Source organism: Dermatophagoides farinae, chromosome 4, assembly GCF_024713945.1.
Source record: "Dermatophagoides farinae isolate YC_2012a chromosome 4, ASM2471394v1, whole genome shotgun sequence".
Taxonomy (NCBI): domain Eukaryota; kingdom Metazoa; phylum Arthropoda; class Arachnida; order Sarcoptiformes; family Pyroglyphidae; genus Dermatophagoides; species Dermatophagoides farinae.
Window position 1 is genome coordinate 3,933,367 of NC_134680.1, and position 21,294 is coordinate 3,954,660.

Here is a 21,294-nt window from a genome sequence, read left to right on the forward strand (position 1 = left end):
TTGCTAGACGCACATAATGAATGTTTTATTAAATCGGATTATTATCCTTGTTTTAGTAGTAGCAGTAGTAGTAGTGGTTAAACACGCACAGTTGATGAATTTCTTTGTTTGAATAAATCGATGCTACTACTACTACTATTTGTAAACTATATATATACCACTATTTTTATGGTTTGAAAAAAAATGAAAAATGAGAATTTGATAAATCGAAAATTTTTTATATTGAAAAAAGAACGAAAAAAAAATCGAAAAATTAACAACAATAAGGCAAAATAAAAAACGACGATAATTCTTAAAGTTATCATCAATCGTTATTGGTTATTAAATTAAATATAATTATTATTTATCATTGTGATTCGTAATGTTGGAATGTGATTGTAATTTTGATTTCAATTCACTCGATACGGTGTGAAATGTTTTCGATGGATTTGATATTTTTTTCAATGTTGTACGACCCAATTTTGATAGATTTTTTGATTTTGTTGCCGAATTTTTATCATCGTCAACAGCTTCGATCGATCGACAATTGTTGCTGGATAAATCATTGGTTGATGTTCGTAATGATGGACCACCATCACTAGTAATCGATTCTGAACTTTCATTAATACTTTTACCATCATCATTATCATCATCATCATTGACCTGTACACCGTCATCACCGTTTTGTTGATGTTTTTTATGTTGTTTAAGTTTGGTCTTGATTTTTTTGTTCAACTTTTTCAATTTATGAAATGGTTTCAGATGATAATTTTTACCATTAGTTTTACTATCATTCATTGCAATTTCATTGGATTGTGATTTTCGTAGGCCGCCGCCAACTTTACCAATCATATTCTGATATTCTTCAATTTCTCTGTGTATGAGGAAAAAATTCAAATCAGAAAATGAAAATAAAAACTAACATTTACGAACTTACTTATTCTCATCTTGAATCATATTCTCAATGATATCATTACGTTCATCGATAATTTCCATCATTTTCTTTAATAAACGTTGTTCTTCATCACAATCATCAGTCGTTTTTTGTGCATCCTGTTTTGACATTATAACACGTAGCTGATATTCCAATTCTAATTGTGTTTCTTCTAGTTTAAGTTCACGTTTCCTGTGAATAACAACAAAAATCACATTTTAATAATACAATGAACAAACCATGTATGCGGGGCAAATGTAACTTACATGTACATCAATTCTTTTTGCTTACGACAAAGTTTACATTTTTCTCTTGCCAATTCTAAAAATCGTTCCAATTTCTGATCATATTCCATTATTTTTGAATTTTTATCCATTGGATCTTGTTGTTGCTGTTGCTGCTGTGGTTCTTCGGTTTTCAATGATTCTAATAGCCATTGTTCAAGTTGAGCTCGTTCAATTTCGATAACGGGTAATTGATCACCAATTTCATTCAATTCTTTATCCATATCTTCGGTTGAAGTTTTTAATTCACGTTTGAATGCCGGCCTTGGTGGTGCTGGTCGTTTTTTATTTTTAATCGCTTTCAATTGTGCTTGTACCGAATTTGTACTATCACCATTACCTGTAGCCGCTGTACCATAAGAATCAATCAATATATTATTCGTCGATGAAATGGAAGATTTTTGGCTATCATCTTCTTGATGATTTGAATGAATTTTACTTCGTCTTGGCACAGGTGTTGGTGTTCGCGTATCCGAATGTATACTATGTCGACTACCAAAGGAAACATTCGATCCTGTATCGAAATCAACATTCGATGATGATGCATTTGATATGAATGAATCATACATTTGTGAGGATTCCGATTGTGTGATAGGTTTATCCGTCGCCATAGATATTTGATCCAATGATTGATTGGATTTATTCGACAATGATGATGGTGGCAATGGTGCTGGCCGTTTTTTTCGTTTCGATGTTGGTGTTGGTGATGGCTTCAATGATGATCGTCGTTGTTCTGGTGAATGATGATTTAAAATTTTTGATTTAACAATTGGTTCTTCATCTTCATCATCTGATCCGAATGGATTTAATGAACTAGAATTTTGTTTGGAAATTTCAACTTTGCCACTATCAATATCATCACCAAATGGATTTAAATCGGCCGGATAATGTTCAATTTTAATCACAGTTTTGAGTCCAGATGGTTCATGAATTTCTACAACATTCGTATCACCATCATCATCATCATCACCGAAAGGATTAAGATCATCTGGATAATCTTTTGTCTTATTTGTGGATGATGATGACATTTTTTCAGATTGTATTTCAATTGGTTGTTCAATTTTGTTAATCGATAAACATTTTGATTTTCGTTCTCTTGGTTTCGGAATTTCAACAATTTTCTCCACTGTAGAAGACGTTTCTTCATTTTTAATTTTCTCATCAATTTCCAACATTTGTGGTGCTTCGAAATTATCATTATTGTTGACTGATTTGAGATCATCCACCACTACGTTCATCGTATTATTATTTGCACAATTTATCGAATTATGTTCAGATCGATCATCATCAACAGACGGTAATGAATCTAGCTCGATTTGATCCAATGTTTGTATCAAAGATTCAATTTTTTCACATTCCAAATCTAGATTAACGAATTTTTCTCCATCATCATCATTTTCAAGTTCGATTTGAACATTCTTATCATCAACAATTTCGTCATTTTTATCAATTCTACAGGAAAAAAAATCAATTATTAATTTCATTTGATCCATAAAATAGTAAAAAAAAACTTACTTGCACTCATACTCAACATTCATTTTAGATGATGAAGAAGAATCCTTTTCCGCTATCGGTTGTACATTATTATTATTATCATTATCATCCATTTTCTCATTCACCGTCAATGGTTGCTGTTTTTGTTGTTGGTCATCAATGTCATTGTTAATGGCCGACATGTTAGATTTTTCGTTTGTTATTATCATGGTATGATTCATCATCATCATTATCAATATATGAAACTTCTCGGGTGGATAGCTGATTACACAAACACACACACACACCAAATTATGATCACTCAGGCATCGAAGGAGGCACGTATATAGTAGTTTAAATAAAATTTTCTTTTTTTCCGCTTTAGTGATTAATAATAGAAATGATTTTTGAAGTGGATAAATAACAAATAAATAAAAAAACAAAATTCCAGGTATCACAGGTAACACACACACACTCACACAAACTCAGGTATGGCAGGTACAAAGGCGATCGATGGTTATAATGAACTGATGAAACCAAAAAAAAAAAAAAAAAAATAATAATGAGGTGGATATCAATTCACAGAGAAAGAATATCATCAAATAGAAAAAAATATTTTTGTCGTCGTTATTATTATTGTTCTGGATGTGATTTTGCTGTAGGAAAATTAGTGTTTAAAAAAAACCCAAGATAAAAACAGCAGACATCAATGTGGTTGTCAATCAAAAGGGCGTCATTTATTGATTCATTCATTAAATTAAAATCATTTTTTTTCTTTAATGGTTGATTAATGGTTAATATCAGCTGATTGATTGTTGAGAAAAAATTGCTAAATCATAAAAAACCCTGTTTAGAATAATAATAAAAAAAAAATATATAATTCAAATTCGAATTGCACTTAAATTTTGAATCGTTTTTTTTTTGTTTTGTTTTTCACGTTTCACATTATCATTGGTTTTTTTTGTAGTCGTCACCATCATCATCAATAATAATGGATAATAATAATCGTTGACATCATCATCATTACATCGTTGACTTGAATTGAGCATACGGATATGAGAACAAAACAAAACGAATAATAAAAAAAAGAGAACAAATCATGATGAGAATTGAAAAGAGACAATTGTTCCCATAGGTGATGATGTTAATGGTGAAAGGTAAACTCTACTCTATTTGATTTGTCAAAAAACACACGCATACACACATTTCCTGTGTGTGTGTGTGTGTGGTTTTGTATATCAAAATAATGGTAAATTGGATTGTGCGTCATATCATATCATCACCATCAAATTAAATTTTTGATGGCTCATATATTTATTGTATTGTATTGTTTGTTGTCAATACGTTGTTGCGTGTAACGGAGAAAGATTTAGAAAAATATATGACAAAAAGTTTGATCGATCACAACTAGATGGCAAGATTGTTGATTTCAAATTTTTTTTTTCACATTTTTAAAATTATTTAACAATTTTCTTTTGGTTGTTTTTCCCATTAAATAATTATAATAATTAATTATTAAATGAATTGATTCAAATCAAAATAATGATTTTGTATAATTTTAAATTCATATAGGCAAAATATAATTGTCTCGTTTTAAATATGTATGTGTTTGTGTTGTTAATAATCAGAACATATTTTGCTGTTTATAAAATATATTATATTATTATATAATTATTCAAGACCAAAAACATAATTAACACCTTGTACGGCAAACAATATAAGTGGCTGCCATGCAATCAGATAACGTATGAAATCCAATAGATTTCCATAAAGATAATGTGGTTTCTGAAATGGTAATGATGAGAATAATTTGTTGAGATCAACTTTTTCACGACAGAATGGACATAGTTGTTTTTTACCAACTAAGCACCAACCAAATATACAATATTGATGGTATGTATGGCCACATGTTAATGTATATGTTTTTTCCTGTAATGATGGATCAATTGTTGAATTATTGTTATTACTACCATTGAAACAGTTAATATTATTTAGATCGGATAAAGAAGGATCCATATCGTGTGCCAACAGACTTGATCGAAGATCTGTATCATGATGATGACTATTGATTGACATTGATGTACGATGTATACCACCATGTGGACGGCCACATATTGCACATGTTTTTGAATTTAATTGTTTACTAGGCAATGATGATGATGGTGAATAATAGCCAATATTTGCAGCTAATATATCGACAAGAAAATCGGTAAAATCTCTTGTTAGGACACCATAATAGATACCATAGAATAATAATAATATTCCAATATCTAATGTATACATTGGTTTTATGCCCAACAAAATATTGACACCCAATAATGTTAACATTATAATCGTATAGCCAGTAACAGCAATCACTGATGATATTGAATATAAATAAAAGAACCAACGATATACTTGTCGTGGAATGGATGAACCATTAGAGTTTAGATTCTTATAGAATAATGGTCGAAATATTAATAACATTGTCATCATTGAAATGAATAACCAAACGATAACGAAACGCCAATAATGATGATAGGCTGATACAAATATTGGTATGATCCACATTCCTAAAAATAATTAAAATAAAAATAAATGAATGAATCAATTAAATACAAAATTAATACAAACCAAACATTGAAACATTTTGATATGATTTAAAATGTTTTTTACGCCAATAGATGAGTATGATCTGTGCAATAAACATTGCTACAATCAATATCAGTAACATGATAGCATGCATTGATTCATGGCCCCGATGTTTTTCATGCATAAGTAAATGTTCTTGTTGACTTTTCGGTAATGAACTAATGTTCACTTTGGTTATATCGATTCCATGATAAATATGTGGACCATCATCATTCATATGATGACCTCCGTCATGATGGCCATCATCATGTTCTAAATTCATTGTTCAATTATTCTTTTTGTTGTTGTTGTTATTTTGTTTGAGAAGATCCACAAATCAAAAAGAAACTACGATGACTATGTTGAGTTTTATCAAATAAAAATATAATTTAAACGATATCAATATTCACCACCACTACCATCGATTGATTGATTCAGATAATAAATGCTATAACATAATTTTTTGTAAATTATTATTATAATAATAATGATGAATTAAATTCTAAACGACAAGAAATATTCCAAACAAAAAAAAACAACAAATCGACGGCGGTAATCAAAAGACCACGCAAACATTTGTGAGAATAATTTTTTTTGGAAAAAAATTCACCACAAACAAATGGATAATTGAGAAAATTTCTGGGAAAGAAAAATTCAATTTCTATTTAGATTATCAGGTGGCGGCAGTGGCAGAGTGTGTGTGTTTGTGTGTGCACATTTTTTCTCTGATTTAGTAAATCCGTTTTTTTTTCGCGAAAAGAATTTACATTGAAATTCGATGACAAAAAAAATGTGCAAAAAACAGAATTTAAATTCAAATTCACATTTAAATTTCAAATCGAACAAACAAACAAATAAAAAACAATGGAAATTGGTTCAACAAAATCGTAGCAATGTGTTTGCGTGTATGAAATCGATTCTGATTAGTATCAGTGATTATTACTACGATCATCATCATCATCATCATCAATGATATTATCATCATAATAAAGTCTTGAAAAATCGATTGTCAAAGCAACAGAAAAAAACTATTTTTTGTTGTTGTTGTTGTTGTTTTTTCCTGAAAATAAATCCTCACATATATATCAATGGTATGAAATTTTTTTTTTAAAAAAATTGAATCATCAACGATTTCGTTCCATTCTTTGGTAAGTTATGATGATGATGATGAACATCAGGATGGGGTAAGTAAGTAAGTAAGTTAGTAGAAATAAAAACTTTTTTTTCATACCATTATATAACTGATATATAAATAGCTAATAATGTGTATATACACACAATGAACATTACTGCTGTTTTATTTTTTTATTTTTCTTTCACATACACACACACACACAAAAAAAACACCAGAGCTATTCAATGCAGAATTTCCTGTGTATATATGTGTATGTGTGTGTGAAAATATTCATCCTGTCTTTTATTATCATCATCACTGATGATGATGATGATGATGATGATAATAGCGGCAAAAACTTATGGGTGACAGATACACACAAAATTTAAATGTATTGAATGTATGAATCAAATATGAATACTTTTCCAATGTGCATATCTATCTATTCTCTATCTATATGATATGATGATTGGTGATGAATGAAAAGTTTATTTCTCAAAAAAAAATATCGTATTCAATGTGTTGATGATTCAATGATGATGATGATGATGATGATGATGACTACGATGATCATCATCGAATCATTGAATCAATCACATATCGATTTTTTTTTCACAAAAATCGAAATATCATGACAATATTGAAACGATAATCGATAACAAAGAGGAATAAGAATAAAAGAAACAAAACTTTTTGATGTCGTTATCATGTTGTGTTGCGAAGAATTTTTCTCTTTTTTCTCTCCATTCTCATCCGGTTTTTTTTTACTTAGCATAAACATTTTCAAATTTTCTTCTGAAAGAAAGAAATTCTTAAATACTGACGATTCAAATTTTTTTCTTTTTTTTCACCAAAAAATTACCGAGAAATTTTCTGCCATTTTCATTCATTATACACTTCATCAATCCAATAATGAACAGTGTGTGTGTGTGTGTGTGTGTGTATCAAGATCACAAATCTACAAATGATAATGGCTGCTGATCGATAAATATATTAGATAATAATAACAAACAAGATATTCACATTAAAATCGATTAACCCCTCTACCTTCATTCCCCATTCGGGTAAAATTTGTGTAACCGCACATCAAACGTCCACAAACACACACACAAAACGGTAATAACAATAATTGCAATTGATATACACTTGATTAGATGATAATTGCTTTCTTTTTTTTTACTTTTTTCATAGATTGCTGTTGATTTTATGCATTTAAAGTAAACACATCACTTAGTTGTTGATTATTATCACAAATGATTTTTCAATCATTATGAATCGATTATGTATTAATGAATGAATGAATGAATGGATGAATGAAAAAGAACATGAATTTTCCATTTACTCAACATAAGAATATAAATAATAATTTGACAATAATTGGTGACTTAAAATGAGCAAAAAATTAGTTGATTGATTGATCGATTGACTAATTTATGTATTAATTTTAGATAAAATGTGTGAAAATATGTTGTGTTTGGTATATAATTTTAAATCCAAATTGAAAATGTGAAAAATATCATCATCATCATCATCATCATTATCGAATTAATTAGTAAAATAATACTAGAACTGGAACGACGAAAACATGTTGTTTTATTTGTTGTGAGAATGAAACAAAAAAAAACTTTTTACTCACAACAGATTTTTTTTTTGCTCTTCTTTGTTGAAAAATTTTTTTCTGGTCAAAACTAAAAAAAAAAATTTATTTATTCAATATCCCAATTTTTCATGATTTCTCCAAGGATTTTTCTTTTCGAACCCAAGAAAGAATAAATTCAACTGACGACATTTTGTGAAAAAAATGTCGAATATATTTATTATTTGTGTATATATATATATTAAACAAATTCTATTCGCGTATTTTCTATTTCATTCATTCATCGAATGGAATTTTAACCATTGAATCTCTCATTCTATTGTGTAAATGTGTGTGGATTTTGTAGTACACACAGTATATTTTATATGGAAAAAAGTTTTCTGATCCAAAGTTTTTTTTCTCTCATTCTGTTACTGGATAAATCAAATCTCTCTTGCTTATTTTACCATCCGGTTATTGTTTTCCAACCATTGTTTATATGTATGCTATTTATGTATGTATGTACCAAAAGAGAGAAAAAAAAGTTTCCGAAACTAAATCCTGAAAATGAAATAATATAAAACAATAAGTAATCACAACTATCGCAAATGAATCAATGTGAATGTATGAATGGAATGCAAAAAAAAAGTTCAATTCCAGAATATCTAGTTCACAAAATCAACTTAGACTTTAGTTGACTAATTTCCATTCAAACGAATGGCCAGAAAATTTTATTCATTCATTCAATCCATCCATTCATCCAATCGTATCGTATCGTATTGATTGATCCAATAGAATCTGTATGTTTAGTGTGAAAAAAGAAAATTTCAATATGCCTACATAGAATCAAGATTATATCCACAAGCAGTGTTCAGCAGAATATTCTCTTTTTCTATATATATCCAATGTGTTTATTAGTCCGCAATATCATCATCATCATCATCATCATTGATGAAATGAATGACTAAACGCGAAATAATAATAAATAAAAATATTGTTATTGAGTCAATATTTACATTTGATCCATCATTCTGATATGATATTTATATATAGAATCGAATTCATCTATTCATTGGAATTCAAATTCAATCTTATCGAATCAATATATTTCTACACATTCACACTATGAGTTTTTTTTAGAATTTGATGCCCATTTCAAAACTCAAAATGATGATGATGATGATGATTCTTGTCCTTTATTCAATGTGATTTGATTCATAAAATTCAATTTATCGTATATTTCACTATTCTTGTGATTTTTTTTTCGATTTGATTTGATTACATTCGATTTTATTGCATCCAAATTTTCTGGTCGATAAAGATGATCTAATATTTGGTGATGGAGAAAAGAAAAAACATTCAAAGATCATTCATCCAATGATGATTATCATCATAGAAAACAATACTAATGAAAGTGGATGGCAAATATAAAAGTCTTGCAAAAAATATTCATCATTGAATGCAGCAGCAGCAGCAGCAGCAAAAAAAAATATTAATGCCCCCTGTCAAGCTAATAATAATATTGGTTTTATTCATTCTGAATTTTATTTTATTTTATTTTTTCATAAGATATTCTCCTGAAATTCTGTTTCTGGATTATGTGGATTTCATACACACGCACACACATTCATTTACGGCTATTATTATTAGGCTAGCGTTTTTTTTCCATCGGTTTTTTTTGAAAAAAGAACGATAAAGAATAAGAAACGAATTCCTTTGAGAATGAATGAGTGATCCCAAAATTTCGTTTGTTATTTTCTGTGTGTGTGTGTGTCATACATTTTGTGTTCACAATTGGTTTTGTATGGTATATCGGTTATGTGTGTGTGTGTGTGTGTGTGTGTAAAGAAAAAGTGTCATAGTGACAAAAACTTACCGAAAAGAATCTTTCAACAACAATAACAAACGTTCTTTTGTTGTTGTTGTTGTTGTTGTAGTTGGATCCCCATCACACACACACACACACACACATACACATCTTCAGAATGATAGAATGCTCTGTTTAGTTGAATTATGGCTATCTAGGATAGATAGATAGATAAAGGATAGAAAACTTTATGATTTTCATCATAAAGCTATCACATTTTTTTCTGGTTGATGAAATTTTTTTTTTTTTTGTTTTGTTTGTGATAATATGGTTTATACGATGTGGATGGATTTAAAGTGAAATGAACATTTTTTACGAAAAAGTTTTGTATGTTTTCAAAGAATAAAAATTTTCTTTTTTTTTTCCTTACACCAAAAACTTTTAAAATATTATGACCTTTCTATCCACATAAAAATGATGTTTCCAAAAAAAAGACCAGATGTGAAATCCTTCTATTTTTTTTTAGATATCGATATTCACATTGGCCACCTTTTTTTCTTTCTGTTTCTCTCATATACCCACCAGTGAATGATCATAATGATGATGATTATTGAACAGGGTGCTTCACCTCCACCCCCTCACACACACACCTACCTACTTACCTACTATTATTATGATACATTATTGATCATGATTATTAACCAGTAATCTATGAAAATGATTGATAATTCAATTATTAATTGTTGTTGTTGTTGTTGTGCAAAAAAATTAATAATTTAGAAAGTGAAAAAAATTCTCCATATTCTGTACCACTTACTATTACCACACAATATAGAGAATAAAAAATAGTGTTATTTATTGTTATTACTGAATTATGTTGATGATGGAAACCAATTCAGAATATGTGAATTTTGTGAATGTATGGATGCCATTGAACAACAGGGTTATACAATTGAATTTCACTTTACAATTCACGCAATCTATAGTAGTACTGAAAAAACCAGACACCATTTTGACTAGCACACATAAACAGAGAAAGCAAACACCATTTTTCCGATGATTGTTTGGTTACCGAATATAGAAAAAAAAACCTCGAAACGGCTATTTGTCAATGACAAATATATGTATTTTTCTCTTTTCTTTTCGCTATTCAATAATGATAATAATAATTTATGAAAAAAAACAACACGCAATAATCCTATAACGACGTCAAATAAAAAAAATGGAATTAGTTTGTGAATGTAAAGTTTCAAAGTTTTTTTGTTTTGTTTTGTTTTTGTTTTTCTCAATGTAAATCTTTCGTGAGTCAATTAGAATTCAATTCGATTCGATTCGTTGCATTTTTCGTTGGCAGCTTTCATTTTTGTGTATGTGATCATCATAAAGTTACGATTATTGATGATATATCACTCTCTCTTTCTCGCTTTCTCTCTCTCTATGTGCGTGTTTATCTATGTGTATTATTTGGTAATTCATGTGATTCATATTTCGAAAACGAAAAAATTTCTATAATTCTTTAGTATCATATATATATTTAACTAATCGTTATTGTTATGAAATTATTTTTTTTTCTCTTACAACAAGATTGATTTTGCTATCTTCGCATCGGTTTAAAAAAAACAATTCTGGTCAATTGATAATAATAATAATGATGATGAAACTAATCATTTTCATCGCCTTTTTCCCTCTTGATCATGATGAACACCACTAAACACACTTGTTCATTACACCCACACAATGATGATGTAGTATGGCTGTGGTCGTATTTAGATCGAATTTTTTTTTGTTCCCTTTTATTCGTGTAATCACACACCATCCAACCAACCACACACACACACACACACACACACACACACACACACACACACACACACCGATATCGATTCTTACTTTAAGACAATTGTGATCCAATTGAATTCGTTGCCCAACCCCAATTGTACAATGTATCATACATTTAATAAGTGTGAGTATGTGTGTGTGTGAAAAAAATTGTTTCAAATTTCAAACATCAAAAAAAAAAATTCAATTGAAAAAGAAATTGAAAAGAAATTTTTCAACAACATTTGTTATTGTTCCGAAAATCAAATCGAATCCTTAAAATTAATGTTCTAATTTTTTATTATTATTTTGCAGTTCATAATGTTTTCGAGTACAGACAGACAGACAGATAGACAGACAAAGAGAGAAAGAATTGAAATCGAACAAGAATTTGACATGACGTAAATTTTCGAATCGAAACGGAAACACAAGAATCGAGACAATAATAATAATAATAATAATAATAACAACAACAACAACTAAAACGACGACGACAAAGAATTGAAATTGAAATAAAATCCACCCATCTTGTCGTCGTAGTGATTGGTGAAAAAATTCAATGAGAGAACAAAACGAAAATTAAATCAACTTGAACATCACCAGCCCTCAAATGTAGTAGTATATACAATTTCAATTCTTCGATAAATTGAAATTGAAAATTGAATGAATGATTTTTTTCTTCTTATTCTTTATTTCTTATTCATTCATTTGAAAATGAATAATAAAAAAAAAATGAAAACGAAAAAAAAAGTGTTTCCGATCAATGTAATTCTTTGAGATATATATTTTTTTTTCTTTATTCATTTATTCCATTTCAATAACGTCACCATTGCAATCATCATACTGATGATTGAACAAATACTTGTATTATGGAAAATGATTTTTGCAACAACAACAACAAAAAAATTTGTTACCCAAATTTGAAATGTAAAAGTATTGCTTTTCTTGTTTTCATAATCATGATCTACGATTTCATTTATCAAATTTCGATTTTTTTTAATCCTTTTATCTTTTTCTGTTGTTTATTTGTGTGTGTGTGTGTGTTTAATATAAATATTTGGTCAGTTAATAATAAAAACAAAACACTAGTAACTTTGGCCAAAATGATGATGAACTTGTTATCCAATAAGTCTGACACACAACACACACACTTACTGAACGAATGTGACACATCATAGGGAATTGAAAATCATTATTATGTAATTGGTTGCACCAAAAAAAAAACCAGGCAGTCAGAGAAAAACCATTAGAATCCATTAGAATAATTATAATTTCATAGATGGATTTGACCATCAATTTCAAGTGAATGAAATTGAATGAATTTTTTTTTCTTCTTTGCGTTATTATTAATTGTGATTGTTTGCCATTTGTTTGTTTGTTTGTTCTGGTTGTTTGTTTGTTTGTTACTGTTTTATAATAATCAACAGAATTGATTTTGGTCAATTTCGGCCAAATAGCAATCGCTCTTGATATAAATACACTATCGCCTTGAATTTGATCGATTATATTGATCAAAAAAAAAATTTTTTTTTTTTTGAATTTCAAGATTTTGCCCATTTCTACATTCTTCGATATGATGATGATGATGATGATAATAAATATTCATTGATGTTGTTCATATGTTTCCCACAAGAAAATGTTTACTTAGATTATGGATTTTTTTTTCTTCAAAAAAATAAAAATTTATATTCATAAAAGTAATTTTACTCGTTCGGTATAGGAAAAAAAACAATCCACAGTCAATAATCGATAATGATCGATAAAAAAATTAAAAAAAATCCAAATTCCAAACATTTTAAATAATGATGATAAATATACTGAAAAAATGACTACGATAAACAACAAAAACGACGACTACCACTACTAAGAGTGAGGGGGATAATCCAATTAAGCTATCAAAATGAAAATGGTAAAAAAATGGAAAAACCGGAAACTTTTTTTTCGGGAAAATTTTCCCCTAAAAAGATTTATCCACAACACCTACGCCCAAGTACTTTATTGTAGTTTTTCAAACAAAAAAATAAAAATTCTGATTCTGGTTCTAGTCTAATCATTTTCTATAATATATCCATTCATGGATGTTTGTAACTTTATTTGTAATAATAACAATGATTATGATCGATGTTTCAAAAGCTAAACCAACATAATGAAAGAAAAAAAAAGTTGAACAATAAAATTATGAAACAATCAAGATGAAATGAAAAAAAAAACGAAATAAGACATCCAATGTGTGATCCTCCCTCACACACACACACACACAATTCTGTAAACTTTTTTTTTCCTAATAAATCATTAAAGAAAAAACGCACACAAATACAAGTATTGTATATCCAATTCTTTAGGAATTATTGTCATCATCATCATCATCATGTGGCTATTATTATTATTAATTTTTTTTTTTCTCTCTCTCTCTCTCTCTTCATATTATGGAATATTTCTCAATATTCTCTATAGGATTATTGGGCGAAATTCTTTTATTTTTTTTTTTTTAGATTTGGTTCATTATTTTAGTTTGTATATTGTAGTTAGTTAGTTAGTTAGTATGTTAGTAAGTAAGAATGAAAAAAAAGATGATATTCTTGGATGGATGAATGTATATACATTATATGTTATTATTTTATTTTATTTTTTTTTTGAACCAGAATCTATCGAAAAGATTGATGGTACAGGACAAAACGTGTGTGTGTTACTCATTACCGTTTTCATTGTTTTTTTTTTTGTTTGTTTGTTCGAATAGAATCGATCCCACCAATATACGATGATGATGAGTAGAAATAGAATCGAATTCTTGGGTAATCATTTTGTTGTTGTCATTTTGTTGGATGAGTTATTAATTTATTTTTTTTTTCTTTGTCTTTATTCTATGTGTGTGTGTGTGTGTGTGTATCTAAAAAAACCTCATCATCATCAATGGATGTTTCGAATGTGAAACCCGACTGACTGAAATTCATCATAATCGTATCGAAGAAGAAAAAAAAATGAATGAATGAAAAAAAACGTGACTTGAACCTCTATAATCTGATCCGATCTATGTGTATGATTCAAGCCAATTTCAAACAAAATTGATTCAGAATAAAACAAACCTAGCATCATTTGGCTATCATCATCCATCAAATGGGGAAATAATAATAAAAAAAATTCTCTGCCTTACTGCTCGATGAGTCTTGAATCAAAGAAAAAAAAATTATTTGCTTGCGTTTGATGCAAGTTTGGTGGTGGTGGTGGTGTGATGGGTGACTGGGTGTTGGAATTTATGATTCCGAAATTTATTTTTTTAAGAAATAAATAATAAATTCAAGCTGCTGCTTGTTTCGTTAGTCGGTTGGTCGGTGTGTTTGGTCCATAATAATTAAATTCTTTTTGTGTCATCGAATTTTTTTTCAGCTTCATTTTTTCTGGTTACTCACCATTCTAAAAAAAACGTAAGTAGTACAACGATGATTTTGTGTGAATCATTAATTGTAAACTTTTGTTTTGTGGAAACCAAAATTATTTTAATTCAATTTTGAAAAAAAATCCCTTGGAACATTTCTGAAAAATTCTGATTTAAAAGTTCGAATGGTTTTTCTCACTACCAATACCACCAATATCGATTACCCATAATTAAACGATTTTTTTTTGTTTCTCTTACATCCACCAGCACCACCACCAAACTTGCATCAAACGCAAGCAAATAATTTTTTTTATCGTATAAATTTTTTATCCATAAATGTAAAACGATTATTGATCGATATAATCATTGATTGATTCTCTGAAAACATGATGGTGTTTTGTTTTTATTTTTTTTTTTTTTTTATTCTCGCCAATGTTCATGAGTCTAGATCGTGGCTGCACACATCAAAGAATAAAAAAAAATCATTGGCAAATGAAATGGAAACTAATAGCAAAAACAGCATTAACAACAAGGGGAAAACAAGCAATTATAATAGGGTTTTGTAGCTTGTCTATTCTTTTTATATTTTTTGAATTATTAATATTAGCTCCATTAATAATGGTTTTTTCTCTTTCACTTTACCCCTCCGGTCGTCCCTCTCTCGCAGAACAAAACACATAGGCACACACATTTCCAAAATTGGATCGAAATTGAAGAACAACAACCACCACATCAATAAATGAATGAATCAATAGTCATCATTATTTAAAAAATTTTTCCGGCTCAAAACAAAACTGAAAATTTTTCGTAGGATTTTTTTTCTTCAAAGTTTTTTTTTTAATATTTGAATGATGATGATGACAAACACTTTTTGTCAATTATATTGGGCCAAAAGTTTTTCGATTGACTTCGATATGATTCCCTTCTTTTCCCCTCTCCACTTGTACATCTATTTCCATATAGCTATAATTTATCTATAGATTCAATGAAAAAAAAAATACAAAAATCAGTGGTTCTTAAATTGTTCCATAAATATAGTGATGATGGTGATGGTGGTGGGCGGGGTGGGGATGCCAAAAAATGCCGCATCATTTATATTAATCCATACCAATGAAAACAAATGGAATACTATCAAACGAACGGATTTTCGGTTTAGTTTGGTTTGAAACAGACATTGTTCATTTAGATTTTATTTTATTTTTATTTTCAACAGTGGGGGCATCTGTGTATGTTGAAACAATAGTGGATGTTGATTCTTCTCTTCCAGATCATATGAATAATGCGTGAATATAAATGATGATGATGATGAAGATGCAAATTGGATAATATATTTTATATGTATTGTAGACAACAGTGACTACGACAACGACGACATCCAATTTGTTTTGTCTAAAATGCAAACACCCATCCACACACACACACATTTAGAGACAAAAAAAAGAAGCAAATATAAAGTACTGTATCCATTATGACACGCGACCCTTACACCATACAAACAAACAAACAAGCAAAAAAACAAGAATAAAATGAACAGTGAAACGAAAAAAAAACAACCAACGAACCATAAAGAATATATTCTATTAGTAATGACTAATACTTGAAATCAAAAAGAAAGAAGAAAATATTTTATTTTGAAAATGAATCATGGAATGATCCATGATGCATAGACGTGTTTTATTTCTGTTGTTGTTGCCATTTGTTTGTTTGTTTTTTTTTTTTTTTTTTTTTTTTTGGTTATGTAAAAAACAGTATGACAACAAAACCAAACATTGACACCATGAAAAAAGAACAAGAGAAAAATAATTGAAGCAATTATTTATTGGCCAATTTTTTTTTTCTTCATATCATTGGTGGATGATATTCGTGATTGGTTATAGATGAAAAAACTAAAATGAAAAAAAAATTCTTCTAGAGGAATCCAGAATATTGATCAGACATTAACAACAATATCAACAATCCTAATTTATTTTTTCATTTGATTTAATTATTTATTTTCGACTATAAATTGATTGATTTGTCAATTTGTTGTCAACATTACGCATGCCGGATATGTTTTTTTTTTTTGATTTTTTTCTTGAATTCAGATAAACAAAATTTGAATTGCAAATTTTATGTTTAATATTTTTTTTTGTTTTGTTTTATCGTTTGAAAAAAGTGACGACACTGATATTATTACATCACACACAAGTTATCGTGGTTTTGTTTTGTTTTTTTTTTCTCGCCAATCATTTACATCATGGAATCTGTTAAGAAAAAGTTTTCATTTTCTTTCGTGTTTTTATTTAAAAAAAATTTTTATTCAAAAACGAAAAAAAATTCTAGCCAAGTCCAACAAGATATCCAACGTGTATCTATGATATATTTATTTACTTTCAAATAATGGCAATAAAGCGATAGTTAGCCAGAGCGAGAGAGAGAGAAACTTACTTGGAATCTCCATACAACATTTTTCTAACGAAATGATTTATAAAGTGAACAAAAATGATATCAAATTAACTTGGAAAACTTTTGATAATGATGATGATAAAATGATTTACACTCACACACACACACCCAGAGAGCTAGAAAACAAAGTAAAAAAAAGAATAAAAATCCAAAAGGAAACGAAAAAAAATTATAATGATACTGTAACCAGAATATTCTTGTATGAATGAATTCCATCATTTAAATTATTCAGGTTTTTTTTCCTTTTGTTACTGTTGTATTATTCAAACGAAAGGAAACGAAAAAAAATAACTCTTTGTGTGAAAAGCTTATCATTGTATAGAGATTTTTCAAAGAAAAAGTATGAATAAAGAAACGAATGGAAAGACCACATTGAAAATTCTTTGATTTCAGTTTAGGTTTACTGTTACGATTTTTAGTTGTGTTATTATCTAATACTATACTGTTATATATATAAAATATTGCTACATAAGTGTGAAAAACGAAACGGTAGAAAATTTCAAGATTCTGATTTGAATTTGAACAGATTTCTGATTGATGTGACGAAAAAAAAAACCGAATGATGCGAAAAAAAAACTTCAAAAGAAGATGATGAGAAAAAATGAACAAAACTAAAAGTATAGCTCTCTTTTTTCATTTGCACATACTACAAATATTATCATTATCCACATCAACATCGTTGTCAATATTGATATACCATATGTGTGTGTGTGTGTATGTGATGTATGTGCCATACAACCATGATCTACGATAGAATTTTTTTGAATTTAATTTCTATAATGAAAAAGTTTATGTAGAAAAATAGAAAATGTGTTTAAATGATGAATTTTGTATGAGCATTTCTTCTTTTTTTTTCATTACATTTCAAATCAATTCAATTTAATTTCATTTCAATAACATTTGTATATATATAAAACATGTGTGTGTGTGTGTGTGTATGTGTGTGTGTGTTTCCATCCTCATCCATTCATGTATTCATTTAATTCAATGGTGAAAGATGAAGAAAACTTTGATTCAAATTGAATTAGTTTTTTTTCCACTTTCTTTTCACATTTTCCAGAATCCGTATCAATCATCATTCATATATATTGATGATAATGTTATCCGTTACATATATACACCCATATCAATAGTGAAAAAAATGCATTAAAGTAGGTGTGTTCGTATGTGTATCTTGTGATCATTCAATATCTTGAATTGATGAATTGATTACCTGGTTTAACACACATAAAAATAGGCAGATGAGTAGTTTATTAAATTTTTTTCAAAAAAACTTTTTTTTCATATCTGGAATTGACTTGAATCAAATAAATTCATCCATTTGTGATTTGTACAATTTAAATGAATCACATATACCCGTATTATGAATCAAATGGAACATTTTCCGAATAAAAAAAATGTTCATCAATGAACTACTAGTGAATGAATATGAAACAAAAAAATATTTTTTTTTTTATTAAAATTTCTTATCATTTTCATGTTTTATCAAAAAATAGTGGCAGTAGTAATATTAGTATTCTTTACATGTTATTTAGTGAGGTGGTTTTTATTTTGTTTTTCATTTTGAATTTCAAATTCTAATCTCATTCAATATGATGACGATGATGATGATGATGATGTTTGATGGTTCTATATTCTAGATTATTCTCTAGTTATTTATTATTATTATTATATTTTACATATACAAACAAACAAATAAGAGAAGCAATCAGAATAACAATGAATGAAACATACACACACACACACACACACGAAATAACAAGAATAATAATAACAACAACAACAACAAAATATCGAAAACCAAACAACAACAACAACAACAATAACGACGACACAACGGTTGAATGAATCCATCCATACATCCATTTGTACATCACACAAAGAGAGAAAATCATTATTATTAATATTAAACGAAATATAAACAACAACAACAACAAAAATCAGCTTTGGTGAAATATAACAACAGGAAAAAAAACAAAACATTCGAACATCATCATCATCATCATTGTTGTTGTTGTTTTGTACGCACAAGTTAACCCACCGACGGAATAATGAAGAATTTTTATTCGAATCCAAAAAATTCACCCGAACGAAACGAAAAAAAAATCCAGCAAAAAATACAACATCGCCATAATAATTGTAATTAGCATTCTAGCATCAATTAGTGAAACAGAGGTAATGATAACAAACAAACAAAAAAAATGAATTAAATATAGGAATACAAACACGACACTATGACGATATTATGAATAATTCTCCGAAAATATGTATCCGGAGAAATGATTGAATTTTTTTTATTTTTTTTCTCTCCACTGGTAATTTAATATTTTGGATGCTAGAAAACAGAAATCATAATGAACAAAAACAACGACAACAACAACAACAGCAGAAAAAAATGAACATACAGAAGCCAGAAGAAAAAAAAACTTCTCTCCTTGTGTGTTATATAACATTGACACTTTTCTCTTTTTTTTTTGTTTGTTTCACTGTCTGTTTATTTTTTTTTTTTTTTTTTTTGTTATTGGCGATGCTAAATTCTCTTTGGCACACGCATCACACACAGTTTGTAGTCGGATCATATGGTGGATGTCAATTTTCATTTGATTTTAGCTGTTTTTGTTTTTGTTTTTTTTTTTTTTTTTTTGTAGCAAAAAACAGATTTTTTGATGTTTTTTGTTGTTGTTGTTGTTGTTGTCGTTTTTTTTTGTTCATTTCTTTAGGGATTAAATTACATTATTAATTACAACTACTATGGATAGCTGACACAATCAATGTATATATATCCATGACTGAATGAATGACATTACAAAATTAAATGTCAAAAAATATTCGAGGAATTTATTTATTTTTTTTTTATTCATTGGATACTCTCAATGTTATGTTTGTTCGCATTAACTTTTTATGCTTAAAAAATTGTTGATGGAAAAGAAAACATGTTCGTGTGTGTGTGTCTCTCTCATCTTAAAAGCTTTTTTTTACATTTGAAAATTCTTTGTTTCTTTGTTTGTTTGTTTGTTTTTTTTTTTTTTGGATCGAATTGGAAAATTTCAAGAAAAATGAATAAAACCACCAAAAAAAACATTGATAATTCTAGTAATATGAATTTTGTTTTTTCCTTTTTGACATCATTGCACACAATACAATTGATCGTATGAATATATGATATGATAATGGTTAAGGATGTAATATCAATTTTCAAACCATTAAGATTGTTGATATTTCAGTCAGTTTTGTTGTTGTTGTTGTTGTTGTTGTTGTGTTTCATTCAATTTCACTCAATGATTTGTTTGAACATTTGTGTTTGTTTATTTCAAATAAATATATTTTTTATTCATTCAAAATTCGAATGAAATTCAATCTCGTCTCTATCGATCGATGCGAAAAAAAAATGTTCAGTAGTTGTTTTCAGATTTTTTTTTTCATGTAGATTTTGACATATTTTGTTCAAAACGTTTTAATTCCATATGAAGAATATCCACACAATTGTCTAGTAAATCTTGTTTAAAATTATCAATCATTGCATATAAATCTTTTAAATTGTTTAACAATTGTTGTTGTAATTCAAATTCACTTATCATTTGTGTTGATGATGATGATGATGATGATGGTTCTACAAATTGGCCATCACTATTATTATTTTGTTCCAAAACATTAGTTTTATCCGTTGTTGTTGTTGTTGTTGCTGCTGCTGCTGTTTGTTTATCCATCATTTGATCCATTTCAGAGATGTGTTTCTGGAAACGAGAAAAAAATTAGTAGTCAAAAGTAGAATGTTTTTTTTCGACGAATGAAAATTTATTTAAATCCAAATGTATCATGATCATAAAGAGTGATGATGATGATTATGATGATGATAAATGTTTATTACAATTATTGTAATA

General features: G+C 28.2%; 2 protein-coding genes across 3 annotated transcripts; both read right to left on the reverse strand.

Annotated features, from left to right (window-relative positions):
* Window positions 1-197: 197 nt before the first annotated feature.
* LOC124491300 (uncharacterized) lies at window positions 198-4,049 on the reverse strand. Its single transcript, XM_075729842.1, has 4 exons — window positions 2,713-4,049; window positions 1,180-2,649; window positions 917-1,105; window positions 198-853 (listed from the first exon to the last, which is right to left on the reverse strand). The coding sequence occupies exons 1-4, from the start codon at window positions 2,919-2,921 to the stop codon at window positions 340-342; spliced, it is 2,382 nt and encodes a 793-aa protein (XP_075585957.1). The 5' UTR covers window positions 2,922-4,049; the 3' UTR covers window positions 198-339.
* Window positions 4,050-4,091: 42 nt separating this feature from the next.
* On the reverse strand, window positions 4,092-5,866 carry LOC124491207 (E3 ubiquitin ligase Rnf121). 2 transcript variants are annotated; one of them, XM_075729843.1, is made up of 3 exons: window positions 5,284-5,854; window positions 4,914-5,222; window positions 4,198-4,856 (listed from the first exon to the last, which is right to left on the reverse strand). In XM_075729843.1, exons 1-3 carry the CDS (start codon window positions 5,561-5,563, stop codon window positions 4,342-4,344), a joined length of 1,104 nt encoding a protein of 367 aa, XP_075585958.1. In that variant the 5' UTR covers window positions 5,564-5,854; the 3' UTR covers window positions 4,198-4,341. The 2 variants fall into 2 exon arrangements, with proteins under 2 accessions (XP_046909795.1, XP_075585958.1); XM_047053839.2 differs by having other exon boundaries at window positions 4,092-5,222; window positions 5,284-5,866.
* Window positions 5,867-21,294: the final 15,428 nt, after the last annotated feature.

What these genes read in the sequence shown, in the direction of transcription:
- LOC124491300 (XM_075729842.1), bottom strand. Translation starts at nt 2,921, where the DNA reads ATGATGATGATGAATCATACCATGATAATAACAAACGAAAAATCTAAC. An exon ending in AATGTTGAGTATGAGTGCAA is followed by an intron (nt 2,650 to 2,712) that starts GTAAGTTTTTTT and finishes TTTTTCCTGTAG; the next exon opens with AATTGATAAAAATGACGAAA. An exon ending in CAAAAAGAATTGATGTACAT is followed by an intron (nt 1,106 to 1,179) that starts GTAAGTTACATT and finishes TGTTATTCACAG; the next exon opens with GAAACGTGAACTTAAACTAG.
- LOC124491207 (XM_047053839.2), bottom strand. Translation starts at nt 5,563, where the DNA reads ATGAATTTAGAACATGATGATGGCCATCATGACGGAGGTCATCATATG. An exon ending in TCAAAATGTTTCAATGTTTG is followed by an intron (nt 5,223 to 5,283) that starts GTTTGTATTAAT and finishes AATTATTTTTAG; the next exon opens with GAATGTGGATCATACCAATA.